The sequence below is a fragment of the Falco biarmicus genome, chromosome 7, assembly GCF_023638135.1.
Source record: "Falco biarmicus isolate bFalBia1 chromosome 7, bFalBia1.pri, whole genome shotgun sequence".
In the NCBI taxonomy this organism is placed as follows: domain Eukaryota; kingdom Metazoa; phylum Chordata; class Aves; order Falconiformes; family Falconidae; genus Falco; species Falco biarmicus.
The window spans coordinates 71,949,967-71,963,452 of record NC_079294.1 but is presented as its reverse complement, the minus strand read 5'-3'; the positions used below and the strand labels follow the sequence as shown (position 1 = coordinate 71,963,452).

Below are 13,486 nucleotides of genomic sequence, written 5' to 3'. Positions count from 1 at the left end.
CTGACACTGCCAGGAAACGTCACCTTTGCACTGCTTCACTATGCCTAATGCAACTTCTGCTTCTCTGCAGAGAGCCAAGATGTCACTGGACTTGCTCAGCCCACACCCCTGTGCTCTGCACCATCCCTCCAGCCTAGTCACAAAGGTGGACAGAGGTGAGAGAACATACAGAGCAGGGCTGGATAATTAGGGGTCTCCACTTCCTCCTATCCCCTGGAGACCTGCACATACGCACACGCGCACACAACTCCTTTGCAGATGAGACACTGCAGCGAGTAACAATGTTGTTAGCGCTGTGATGAGTTAGCACCTTGCCCTAAAATCACGTGTGAAGCAACGGCTGGGAGGAAGGGACTTATTAATGGAGTCCCCAAGTCTTTGGAATGCAGCTGTTATCTCCCTCACAAGCTTCGGAGCACTGATAACTTTGCAAGACATTTCTTTCCCACACCCAGGCAAATACAAATGTACTTCACTAGGTTTTCCATCCCCCAAATATGCAGGGAGTGGAACTGAGCATCAGAGCGTAAACAGTGCTCAGCAGCTCTCACCAGGAAAACTGAATTCCATCGGAGTTCCTCTGCCTACAGTCTCACTGGAGCTGTGTACAGGGATGAGGAGTTACTCCGTGTACAGTTACTAATTGCCAGCAGTGAAAATAAAAAAAAAAGGAGTTATAGCTCCTACGCTAGTCAGCTGGCAACCTACAGCACCTCTCCTGCCTCTAAGCTCTTTAACAATACATGCATAAACACAGACAACCTCTCCATCCAAAGAGGCAGAGATTTAAATCCGTAATTAGCACATTTGGAGGAGTCACCACAAATGAGATTAGCTTTTGCACATTGCTGGGGAAGCAGTTGTGCCCCTATAATGTCCAAGTGGTGGGCGCTCAAGCTGACCCTGGAATTCCCCTTTAGAAGCTCATCTGCTTTGCTCTCAACAGCACTGTCTTCCACTGCTGCATGCAGCGTCTCTTCAGGAGTTAACAGCCTGGTTTTACTACAGTCTGGTGCTAATACTAGGCACCGGGTGACCATATTTTATGTCAGCCACTGTGAATATACTGCATGGAAGGAATAATTTCAATTTGTAAAGGGACTTCCCAGGTAGCAAACAATTCAACATGGAAAATGGGCAGAAAAAAGTCTCTGTGGTAGCAGCTTGTTAGCCCAGCACCCATCTGCTCTCTCTTCTCCATTTCTGGAGTCCTAGCTGCTTTGTCTGCTGACAAAACCCTGGGTTTAGTGCTGTCAGCACTGCAGAGCTGTAGAGCTGCACAGAGCCAAGCTGCATTCTCATCTGCCTTGTGCTTTACCAAAAAAATTGCCCACTTAAGCAAGGATACCTGAGCAGTTATTACTGCTTGTTATATATAAAGTAACTTTGATTTGGAGACCCCAGAATGAGTTTGCAGTGCCACTTGGTCAAGAAACCTTGTCCTGAATTGTAGGTTGAAAAGCCACTGTTTTACAACTGTCTCACTAAGAAATGCCCAGTGGGAATAAGCACTGTATTGCTGTAGAGGAAGAGGTTATCTAAACGTTTCCGAACAGAACTTAAATCAACCCCATTCACCATAATAACTCTGACTCTTCTGCAACACAGAACAAGTAAATCTCATGAAGTTATAGATCACTTGACACCAAAAAGGTAATGATGTCACCAGCCAGGTGCTGCCTGATTTGAGATGGTTGTGGATACTACACCTGCATCAGTAGTCACAGGAACACATGGGACATGGAGAGCCAATAAAGGAGAAGAGGCCATAGGGCTCTCCACATGGAAATAAACCCATGCTCTGTTACATACCAGCAAAGGGATGTAAGAGCATTTGTCAGATTTTCCTAATTCTTCCTCTTGGCCTTGAGTTCTGGACGTAGTCTCACCCCGCCGCACACAGAAACAGCCTGGACCTTGTTCAGTCACAGACCTCATGGCATAAACATTTAGGGATTAAATCTTAATGCTCTCTCTAGCCACTTCCCTACAAACTGGCCTTTCACTTACACCCCATCAGTGGAAGTGTGGGTTTTTTTTAGTTCTCAGAGACAGAAAAGGAGTTGGCACCTTTCATTTTGAGTGACGTTCATCTGTAGGTAAATTGATCTAATAGCTTGTTAGAGTGCCAGTTAGAACCAACAATAACTCAATTGACCTATAACTGCCTTGGCACCAACACAACTTTCAAAAATAAGAGAAAGGAAGAAATCTTTGCTCTGGCAGAGATGAGAGCTCAGATAGTTGGTTTCAAGAGCAAACTGAGGGATTCATGGGCTTGCTAATGAGATGCTCATAAGACATCAGAAACCAAGAAAAATTCCAATGATTTCAAGCTAAAATGACATTACGTTATCTCCAGACAAAGATCACCCTTTTATCTGTGTAATAAATGACTCTACAGCAGAAAAACTCAGTGCAACAGAAAGCACTAGCAGAGTTACCTAACCAGAATAACACCTTGAAAACTTAAATTTACCTGCTTATAATAGTACTGAACAGTCCTACAGTGATTCTTTGTGTGTCTACCAATAAAAACCTTTAGAAAAAACATTTTTCCCTTAAAATCTGTTTCACAATAATGGAGTGGGGATTGTGCTACTATACAAATTCATCATTTTTAAATGCTTAGCTCTAAGGACTGAGATATTTCAAGTTGGGAAAAAAAAAAAAACAACCCAAACCCAAACATGTAGAGTTTGTCTAAACATTGCTGGGCTGGTAGTGTCCAAGGATGGAAATAGAGATAATGTGGAAGGGTTTTAAATTACTAGGCAAAATGATCTATTCTTAAATCAGGAAGGAAAGCAAAGAGTGAGAAAACTGAGATTGAAGAGTCAGAGGGATGATAGCAACTCAGAATATACAGAACGAGAGAAAACTAATCTGGGGAGACCCACACAGAAAAAACCTGAAGGATGGAGCCTGGCAAGGGAGGGAACTGGACTAAGTGCCACGTGCAACATACTGCAATGGGAACATTGTGGGGAGCAGCAGGTGGAAGAGGCATTACTGGAAACTAAGACAAAGTGGAAGACAGTGATCAGATGATAAACTGGGTATTGGGACCTGGGACTGGCTGGACAAGAAACCTGCCATGAGAAGCCTAGAAAATAGTGATGGAACTGGTGGGGTAAGAAACACAAACTTGAAGTGAGGGATAGGGAGAACAACAGGTTGCAGGGAGATGGGCAGAAGGTATCATGCTTAGGTACTGGGGAGAAAACAAGCACAGAATTTGTAATAAGCAGAGTATATTTCCCTTTGAAGCCTGGAGAGTAACCCAAGAATCTGGTGCATCATCGTTCCTTTGCTGTAACTACCTGCTATGGCCATTGCTTAATTCAAAGCAAAGGGCAGTGCAGCATATCCGTCAAAAGATTCATACTTGCTAATGAATCCAGAGATATTACAATAGGATAGGGACTGATTTGGCTTTTAAAACCTTAACAACTATACAAAAACACTGTATTATAAAAAATTCAAAAGCTCAGGTTACGAAATAGCAGAAAGGAGGTTAGCTGTACATATGTATTATATTACAGTCCTTACATGATTCAAAACAGTTCTTCCCATAGAATTCATGCTTCATTCAACATGAGAGGAAGGGCTTGAGGCAGATGTGGGCTGGAAAGAGATTTTCTATAGAAGCTCATTTCTTGCACAATCTGGAAGGTTTGCAATAAAGAGAGATAAGGAACTGCAGAATGAGATGTGATGGCTAAGGCAGATGAGCAGTGCCCTGGAGATTCTGTCTCTGCCAAAAAGTTCCTGCAGAGGTGTTAAGCAAATCGCTCAGTCCAAAACTGTAATTAGAATAATATTCTTAGGTGATGATTAAAGAGAACACTATGTCATTGTTTATTGCTATGATTTTTTTTTTCTTGCTATAACGACAGATAAACTAACAAACATCAGAGGGTGGGTGGGATCGGCATGCCCATTTCTCAGTCTGGCTGCTCACCAAGCTAGTCCAAGACACGGTCCGAATCAGAATGTCCCAATCCTCTTAAAGCACCCATTACTCTTAAAACAGGTAGTCATTATCTCTGTGCCCTTGTCTTCTGGGTCACAGCAATGTCTGATTCCTCACTAAGCACCCACAAAGGCAGAGCTCTGAACATAAGGTGTGGTGTGTAATGCTTCATACTCTGCAAAACAGGTCCTTAAATTGACTACACCAAGTTAATGAACGTTTTTGACCTTAGTCTCTATGAGTCTCTGCCACCTTGCTATAAACTGGGGATGACGGTACCAGTTTCCTAGCCAAGGTGTCAGGAGGCAAAATGAACATTTACTGCCATTATAGTTGCATATTTTATAAGTGTCAAAATAAAGAAAACGCTATAAAGAAATTAATCTGTTTTTTTCAGAATAGGATCTGAATAAGATGTAATAAATATGGTATACTACCTTAACAAGGAGATAGAGAAAACGTTAAATAGTTTTTCACAAAGGAGCCATCCCTGTGTGTATGGAATGTGGCATGGGCTTCTGTGGAAGAGATAATGTATGCATCTATTGGCAGAGATTTGTGCAATGGGCCTCAATGACGTTTATGCAGAAAATCTTAACCATAGCGCTTTCTTAAATCTCAATATTTGCTTTAGCATTTTTTATACTCTTTCATCTCATTTCCTACACATGAATATACATGAAAATACCGTAATATTATGTGATTATAGTCTTAAAACATACTATGGTGATACACTGAGGTGTTTCATTTACTGAGGCTTTCCTGCTTTCAAACGCTGCCTTTTATAGCAACTGAACGTCTCATACAAAAAACTGTATCCCTGCACTGATTGTCTAGTGTGTTTTTTTCATCCTCTGCCTCATGACATGTGAACTAGGGCATGAAGCATGTAATGGCTTGCCTATGGACATGGGAAATATGGCTGCACTAGTTTGGTCCCCTTAGTTTATGGTCACAAAATCATGTTTCTTCTCCTGCAGCCTGATTCACTGTCCACTGAAGCCACCAACATGCTGTTCACAGAATTTGGATTATTCCTCACATTATTCCTGTTTGGATCCCCTCGTTCTGCTCCAACAAAACTGCCCTGGGAATTGGCAGGAAAGTTGTCTATAGTAAAGACAGCAAGATCTGACTTCAGGAAAGCATCTCCCCTTCCTCAGCTAGCAGTGCTCCCACATGATTTTGAGGCAACTGTCATCAGCATAAACAAGAAACGAAAATAGCCAAGTCTATGAGCTGCCTACCAATAAACCTGCGCCCGATTTGCACATTGTATTAGTCTTCTATGACAGGCGCAGGTTCTGCTACTAATGCAACTGTCTCCCAGACCTCTCCCTCTAAGCAGAGGTTTCACTGAACCAGAATTTCAATTTGCTGTACATATGGCCCACACAGTGGGTAGCTTTCCTTTTACTTTGCTATGAGCAGTGGACAAGTCACATGATGAGAGTTTGCCATTGTGGACAGCATCTGAATGTGGATAGGCATGAAGTGAAGCCGGCACAAGAAGCAGCATTCTGGGCAGCAGGTAAAGAAAAGGGCGTAATTGTCTGAAAGCAGGGAGAGCAACACCCACCTAAGTGAACTGCCAAAGTCAGTGAGCAGTGCCGTATGCTTCACAAATTGTTTACCCTTCTAACAAAACATTTTACGAATGAGAACAGACAGCACAGACAGACTAGCACTCCATGAGGCACTCTAGAAATCACTTCTACTCAGGAAAGCAGAAAAGGTAAACACACATCCTTCCCATTTTTGCTCAATCCCACCAGTGCTATTGGGTTCAGCATTTAGTACTATAATTAGGAAACCCCACTAATTCCCCACAAGAAGGCAGCCTGAATGGCACTGCTTAGAGGTCTGGAGCTGCATGAAGGGAAGCAAATTATTTTGTTCTCCAGGAATTCCCCTACTTTATGTATCACACCTGAGCATCTATTGCTTTTGGTACCACAGAAATCTCCCCAGGTTCCCAAGCTGACAGGGGGCTCTGGCAGAAGAAGGAAATGAAAGAAAGGATCTGTTTGCAGAGAAGTATTAAAAGGGAGAACAGTTAAAAGAAAAATTCTAAAATCTGAAGTTGGGGCTGTTACAGAGTGGAATATTTTCCATTGTTTTCAAAAAGGCAGCAGCTTCTCTTTTCTGTGAAGAAGTTAATAGATTACCGGGCAGTGAATAACGTGCAGTTCTATTATTTACATCCACTGCTTGGACTATTTTGGTCCTTCAGACAGTGTATCTGTTCTCAGGCCTTTCTAAAAGCAGCATGCTACACTTTTTTCCAAGCAATTCTGGGTAACAGCTACAACCAATATGCTTCAGTCAGCTACAAACTAGATAGATCATTGTTTGTCTGCAATTTTTTTATTAAATCAATTGTACTGGATCAATGCTTCCTCTAAGCAATAAATTACAATTCTATCTACACAGTGAAAAAGCTTTCAAACTCACAGATAAATCTTGATCTAGGAAATACAGTTTGGCTCTGCACCGGTGTGTGATCAACCACAGATGCAAATAAACTCAAGCTGCTAACACACACCTGCACCTCGGAACAGGAGCTAGTACTCTTACTTTCATTAGAAATTGCTAAGACACCCTTTAAGTGCTTCAAGAACTAGTCCACTGCATTAGTCATGAGTACTCAGGGGCACAGAGTTTGGTTTTCATAAAGGTCATTTGGTGTCTTTTCCCCTGACAATGGACTAAAAACAGAGGTCAACACAGACAATCTATATTAATTTGCTTTACTCTTGGAGGGTCATAGATTTGCCACTGGAATTAGCCATATTAGATGCTAAAATGATAATTCAATGAGACTATGATGAAAGCCTCAGTTCTATTCTAAAACAGGAACTCCTCTCACACAGTGCAAAGGAGATGCAACTACATGAAGTCAGAGGAATTCACCAATGTCATTTCACAGCAGAATCAAGCCCCAGTAAATAGGGCTGGAGTGTTCCATTCAAAACTTCCCATCTCAAGCTGTACTGAGACAGGAGTCATGAGGTCTTGAGCTCTACCAAAACGCCTGAAGACGCACCTCATTCTCAAGAGGTGAAATTGGTTTCTCAAAAAATACACAAAATAAGATCTGGATCTAAATATTTATTAACTTGAAACTTGTACACAAAATGCTGCTGCACAGCTTTGGTGACAGCGAAGTGCAAGATAATGAAGACTCATGCCTCTTACAAGATCCTAACACCCCAGAATCTGCACCCATCTATAACAAGGAGCAATCACACTCCTTGTTATATTATGCACTGCACAATTTGCAAAGCAGAAAATAAGAGCCCTTTGGGTCAAGGATATACCTCTTGCAAACATTTTGGTAATATCTCCTCTTTGGTGCAATCTGCTGCATTTCAGAGGTCAAAAACTGTTGTTCATATTCACGTGAGTTGTTTCCAAGACAGATGCTATAGCAGCATTCAGAGAATGAGGGAATACAAAACCCCAACAGAATCTGGGAAACTCCCACTCTTCTCCTTTAAGGCAGCCATTGTTCATAGGTCACTTTTCATGGAAGCCCACACATTTTCTCTAAGCTGCATTCATATTCTAACAAATATGTTGCATGTGAACTAGAAACAGGGGTGAACAAAGTTCCCCAGAAAATATACATATTGACCATACATAGTGCATCCAACTCCTCCTGGTGTCTTCAGATGCCTCTCCATTCAACCAGTACCACTGCCCCATCTGATGTTGGTATGTAAAAGTAGGGAGAAAACAGGTATTCGTGTGCTAGGCTTCTAGCATCAATACAGAAGAAACACCAAGTGGCAAGGTATCAGCCTACCTGGAATCTGACCCCAGGCAGAGAGTAGACTGCACCAGGGTACAGATATCCAGCTTACTGTGCTTTCTCTGCACAAATGCAAAGCTACGTCAGGGGAGGACTATTATTATTAATACTAACAAGTCATACATGCATTCATATATATCTGCATGCATACAAACATCTAAGTGTTAGCATACTCAGTGTGACCAGCTGGTTTGGGAGAATCTAAGTTTGCCTGCATATTTCATTCCTTTGTGTAAGGAAGGCTAGGAGTGGCCCTAATGCCAAGCACCTCAGAAATAAAAACTTACCTCATAAATTTATGTGCTGTTTTAAGGAATAAGCATTGGTTCACTAGGAATCTTAAAAAAACCCAAACTCTTAGGACCATCTCATCTTGGCAAGGTGGTTACCTCAGCTACCACTACAATTCTTTTACTGAAGTTTGCCAGTCTGATTCCGTGCTGAAAACAGTCACAAAGATGAAGGCAATAAATCCACTATACAGATACACAAAAGATATGTGAACTGAACACTGCTTTCACGTAAATCCAAATACAATCCCGAGACTAATAAATCCAAAATCCCTTGAGGGCGTGACACACAGAGAACACCTTGCTAAAATAACCCAAGAAAGCACATTAGTTAGTTTTTGTAATTCCAGACTCGTGGCACATAATACAAAGATCTATAACCAAGAATATGAAATTGGTTTTGTTCTTTCTAAAGCTTTCATTTCACTGTTTGTGGGGTACTACTTGATCAGTCACAATTGGGAGGCAATTTTATACTCTTTCCAATTTGGGTTTGAATAAGATTGTACTTGCAAGGACTATATATCATGATGTAGCTACTATGAAACCCTCATATGCTCGGTCAGCTGTGCACTTGGGACACTTGAATGCACTCAATTTAAACGACAGTGCAGTCTTCCAATTCACATAGCCTTCTAATAACATTTGTTAATCCAAGCAAATATCAAGGCATCTGTTCAGTGCCAGTAGTGCTGAACCTTCTAAGCATGTGGGCTCCTTGCTAAATCCTAAAAGGCAGTGTCAAGAGGTTTCTGTCATTTGTCTTTGAGCACCCAAATCCATCCTGGAACCCCTTCCTGCAATTATCTTGCTAACTGTATTTTAGGGAATAATGCAAGGTTTCTTGCAGAGCCCAAGAATTCAATAAATGAATTTTGTAGTATACATGTAGTTTGATAGATGTGTGTTTGAATAATGTTCTTTTAACTGTGTGCTTTTAAATGTGAGACGTAAGCCAGTTGTAATTAAAGTTGAAGCAATAAACCTTAGCCATTGATTGCACTAAGTAATTAATTATTGATTGCAGTACATTACATACATATTGCAGAGGACAATTCACCTGTGCAGTAGACAATACTTTACTCAGAAATACCCCAAAACAAACCCTCTGCTATACAGAACTATACAAAAATTGGCTCTAGGGTTTACAAGTTAATTTTCTTATTATCCTTCATGGAAATGTTGCTGCCTGAGTGAAAGCAAGCCATTACTTTCATAAAGGCAATGTTAACTCTTTCCTATCCAAATTACTTTTGCAAATATGGGTCTACAGATGCAAAAGAGAAAATCTTTCTCTGTAAGACTCTGAAGGTGTTAAGTTCCTTCTTAATGAATGCCTCTATCCCCTGCCACATACCAATTCCTGACAAGCATGCTGCAGCAAGAAGCCCTACAGAACAGCAACAGTAGCAACATCCTTCCCTAACTCTTGGGGAAGCAGAAGGGAGAGGACTTGGAGGTACCAAAATGGGAACTGAAAACATCAATCAGACAGACCGTACATTCTAAACTGGAGATGCAGGACTAGTTAAGCAGCAGACACCATGCTTTTAGTCTACAGTTGTGCATCAGGTGGGAACTTTTTTCCCCATTTACACTGAACTTATGAAGAGGCTTTCCCTTATAGAAAGCCAAAGCAAAAGATATTTATTGGTTTAAAAACACAATTTAAAATTAGTAGTAGTGTGGGGACACTAAAATTAAGCTTAAATATAAATGAAACCTGCAGATTGTTTGCCTGGAACAGATCTTGGATGTGTCCTCCAGCTTCTCTGACTAGGAAATTGCGAAGGAAAGTTATGTCTGGGTGCGTGCATGCAGAAAGGTCTGAGCTGGATGTGGTAGGGGAAGGGGCCAGCCAGCTAGTTTTGAGTGGGCTAGGAAGGGGGGGGGGGGGGGGGGGCGGTCGGTTGTACCTGAAGTCGCTGTAGGGATGGATGATCCAGAACCCGGCAGACTTAACCCTTTCCTGCTCCCTCTCCACGGCCTTCTGGCTGCCAAACATCCTCAAGGAGAATTTGTTGACGCCCGGCTGGAGCATGGCCCCGAATTGCCTCTGCATGAAACCAGCTTGGCCCAGCCTCTGCTCCTCATCTGGGGTGATCTGGTCGCACCCTCCACCTCCTTCCACTTTGATGGAGGTAGAGGAGCAAGCCCGGGGGGGTTGCTGCTGGGGCTCTGGTGGGGACGCTGGTGGTGGAGGCGCTGGCAGTCCCTGCTCCAGCTCCCCACTGCCAGGGGGGCTCTTGTCCTCACTGGGGGAGGCTGGCTCCCCTTCGCCGCCGATCAGCCTCTTCTCCTCGGCCGCGTCGTGGAGGTGCCTGCTGGTCAGCGAGGACAGGCTCCCTTTGAAGCGGCGGCAGTCCCCGTTGGTGCTGGTCTTGGCACCCTTGCTGCCTGCCTCTGTCTCCAGGAGGCCGGGGTCCCCCCCTCTGCCGGGGTCTCCCCCAAGTGCCCGGGTGCTCCCAGCAGAGGGCAAAGGCAGTGGCTTCAGCCTGATGCTTTTCCTCCGGGTGTCCTTGTCGCTGTCTTCCTCCTCGTCCATGATTGATGCCTTGGGTCCTATCTGCTGGGGCAGACTGTAGAGCCTCTTGCGCATGGAGGGGGGCAGCTTGTCCATGACCGATGCTGCTGCTGCTGCTGCTCAGTTAGAGGGAAAGACCCCCCGGCTCTGCCCAAGGAGGGGAACTGACACTGCCCCCAGGCCCCTGCCCCCAGCTCAAGGGGCAGAAGGGACCAAAGACTGGTGTGTCATCTCCTTACCAGACTGTGGCATCCACAGGCTCTGCATCAAAACACAGGCTCTGCATCCAGAAGGAAAGGGGGAAAAAAAAAAAGGGAAGGCAAAAAAGCGCCCCCCCCCCCCCCCCCCCCGCCCGGCTTCCTCTGTTGTCTCGATTTGGCTACTTGCTGCTTGTCTCCCCTTGGTGAGTGTTACTGCAATCCCTGTCTGCTCAGATCCACAGCACTGGGCAAGAAGTCTAGAGGAGAGCCACACACTTCTGGCTGGAAGGCAAGGGAGGGCGGCAGCTGCAGCAGCCGCCTTGCCATGTTGGCTTCGAGATGCAAATGTGCTGTGTCTCCTGGCGGGCAGACATTATCCGGAAAGCGAAGCTCAAGCCCGGGTACCTCAAACTCCTCAACCTGCCGGCCAATAGCACAATGAACTGCAACCTGCAGCAGCCACTGCTTGCTTACATCACTGTCATCACTTACTCCTCAAGCAGCCCCTGCTCCTGGGAATATTCATGAAGCCATCCCATTCTATTGGGTTGCCATAGGAGCGACTACTGCACACAGGCTCTGCCTACCTGAGCCGGCACCCAGGCTTCTTAAAAGGGCAACGTCTGGCTGCTAAGGGTGTGAGTGGCTGAACGGGCGCCGCAACGCCGCAGCTGCTGCTGCCGCCGCCACCGCCGCCAGGCTGCACGGACCGCGTCGCCCTGGCACTGCAGAACTCCTGCCGCTGAGCAAAAGTCACCCGCGGCTCAGCTTTAGTGCCAGGTTTAATGTCATCCTTCGTTTAACGGCAAAAATTACCGGGTGGCAGTGAATTTCAAAATAGCATCATCGTAAACATTTTTTTTAAAAAATAAAGGAGCAACAAGATTCGTTTTCTCTTAGATGCTGACGATCCCTTCTCCTTCTGGAGTTGTGGCTGCCGTGTTGCAGGTTTGCTTGTGAGGACACAAGAGGGTTTTGTGGGAAGGAGCAGATCCAAATCTAAAGGAAAAACAGCTGTTCACCTTGAAAATCTCACTGGCATGCAAAGCAGGGACTTGGGGAGTGCCGGTCTTCTAGCAGAAGTTTGCCTGCTGGGAAACACGTTGTGTTTTGTACCTGTCTGCAAACTACCAGAGGTTTGGAAGCTTGCTTTCTCCTTTGCTGCCTTACTCCCCCGTTAGACATGCAAAACGTTAGTTTCTCCCAGAGGGGTTGGGTCTGTAGAAGTCATTAAAAAAAAAACCCCAAGACGCATCTCAGACAGCTCCCTGCTGCACTGGGGTGGGGGGCTGGGCTGGGGCAGCAGCCACGTGTGGGCTCTCCTTACGGCCTGGGGAAACCCACTATCCCAGCTGAGTCAGCACTTTCTGCGGCTCACCCTCGACTCACATGTCTCCCAGAAGGTTGGTCCTGGGGAGATAACAGCTGCAGGTGGGAATCCTTCCTCTCACTGCTGGCTACAAGGCATGTCATGTAATAGAGGCCCAAGCAGTGGGAAAAAAAGCTAAAATTAGACATTTCCCTACCTTTTGTTCTTTGAGAGTTTTTTCGCAGAAAAGGAGTAAAAGAGGTTGCAATCAGTCCTGCCCTGCACATCTTCGGGAATGCCTGTTTATTCTGTTATGTTTAAGAAGCTCTTACCATTGATAAACTTGTTCAAATCATTTCCTAGTGCAAAGCCTTTGAAACCAGTGGGCTTGAACACAGACTCTGTTTAGCTATATGAGAGACTCTGCATATCTTTTTGCACAGATACAATAGCTGAGGCTTCTAAAGTGTTTGTTGTTTTATACATTTAAATTCATACCTCCTAGGAAAAGGAAACCACATGAACTGCACAGACAGGCAGGGAGGCTAAACACAGGCAATGAATGCCCACTGCAAGCAGTGAGGAAATCCTCACCCCATCTCTGTGCTTCTGCTTTCATAAGCAAATATTCACCTTTCCCCTTCCAGGAGTCACTTGTCACCCTGCCATTTAAAGCAGCAGGATGTTACCTAAGCTCTTACTTCAAAGAAATGCAGCCATCAGCAGTGACTTCACCATACACGCAGCACATGCTTCCCCATCTTTCTTCCCCTGCTTTCTTGCTCTCTTGAATCCTTTCTCTGAAACGTTCACCTGCTCCTCACAACCTAGACTGGCTGTGACTCTTTTGAAATACTCCAAAGTGAAGCTACCCAGTGCAAATATTATTTAATATTATTATTTTCATCACAATTTCTGGTAGAACAAATGTTTCTGGGGAAATAAATCTCAATTTTGAAATGCTCCTGTAGATTAGATAATGTGAACTCAGCCAGTGATAGCATTAAAGGTCTTTTTCCTCCTCCTCTTCCCTCCTCCAGGCACTAGGGATACTGAGGTGTAAGCACTTCTCTGCCTAAGCTGCAATCAACTGCCTTCCAAAAGGATGTGTTTTGATTAATAGGGTGCATAACATCTGAAACTGATGCAGCTTCTTAAACACAGTCCCTAATGTTCCCAGAGGATGACAGAGCAGTAAAGGACATGACAGAGCAGTAAAGGATATGCTCAAGGAATCAAGCTGTTTGTCCTCTCAGCTATAGGTATTTTAGCTGCCTCTCGGAAAATACCCACGCTCTTTATTTCCTGGCCTTCCTGGGATTGTTCTCAGAGTGCTGCCTTATTTGGTGACACAAACAAGATTCTCTTACAGC

At 44.3% G+C, this 13,486-nt stretch overlaps 1 protein-coding gene across 1 annotated transcript in view; it reads right to left on the bottom strand.

Annotated features, from left to right (window-relative positions):
• LOC130153008 (potassium/sodium hyperpolarization-activated cyclic nucleotide-gated channel 4-like) overlaps positions 1 to 10,840 on the bottom strand; it is a 72,226-nt gene extending 61,386 nt beyond the window's left edge. Inside the window, exon 1 of the mRNA XM_056347399.1 lies at positions 9,997 to 10,840. Coding sequence (XP_056203374.1) covers positions 9,997 to 10,700 — 704 coding nt within the window. The 5' untranslated portion in view covers positions 10,701 to 10,840. The remainder of the gene's footprint in view (positions 1 to 9,996) is intronic.
• Positions 10,841 to 13,486: the final 2,646 nt, after the last annotated feature.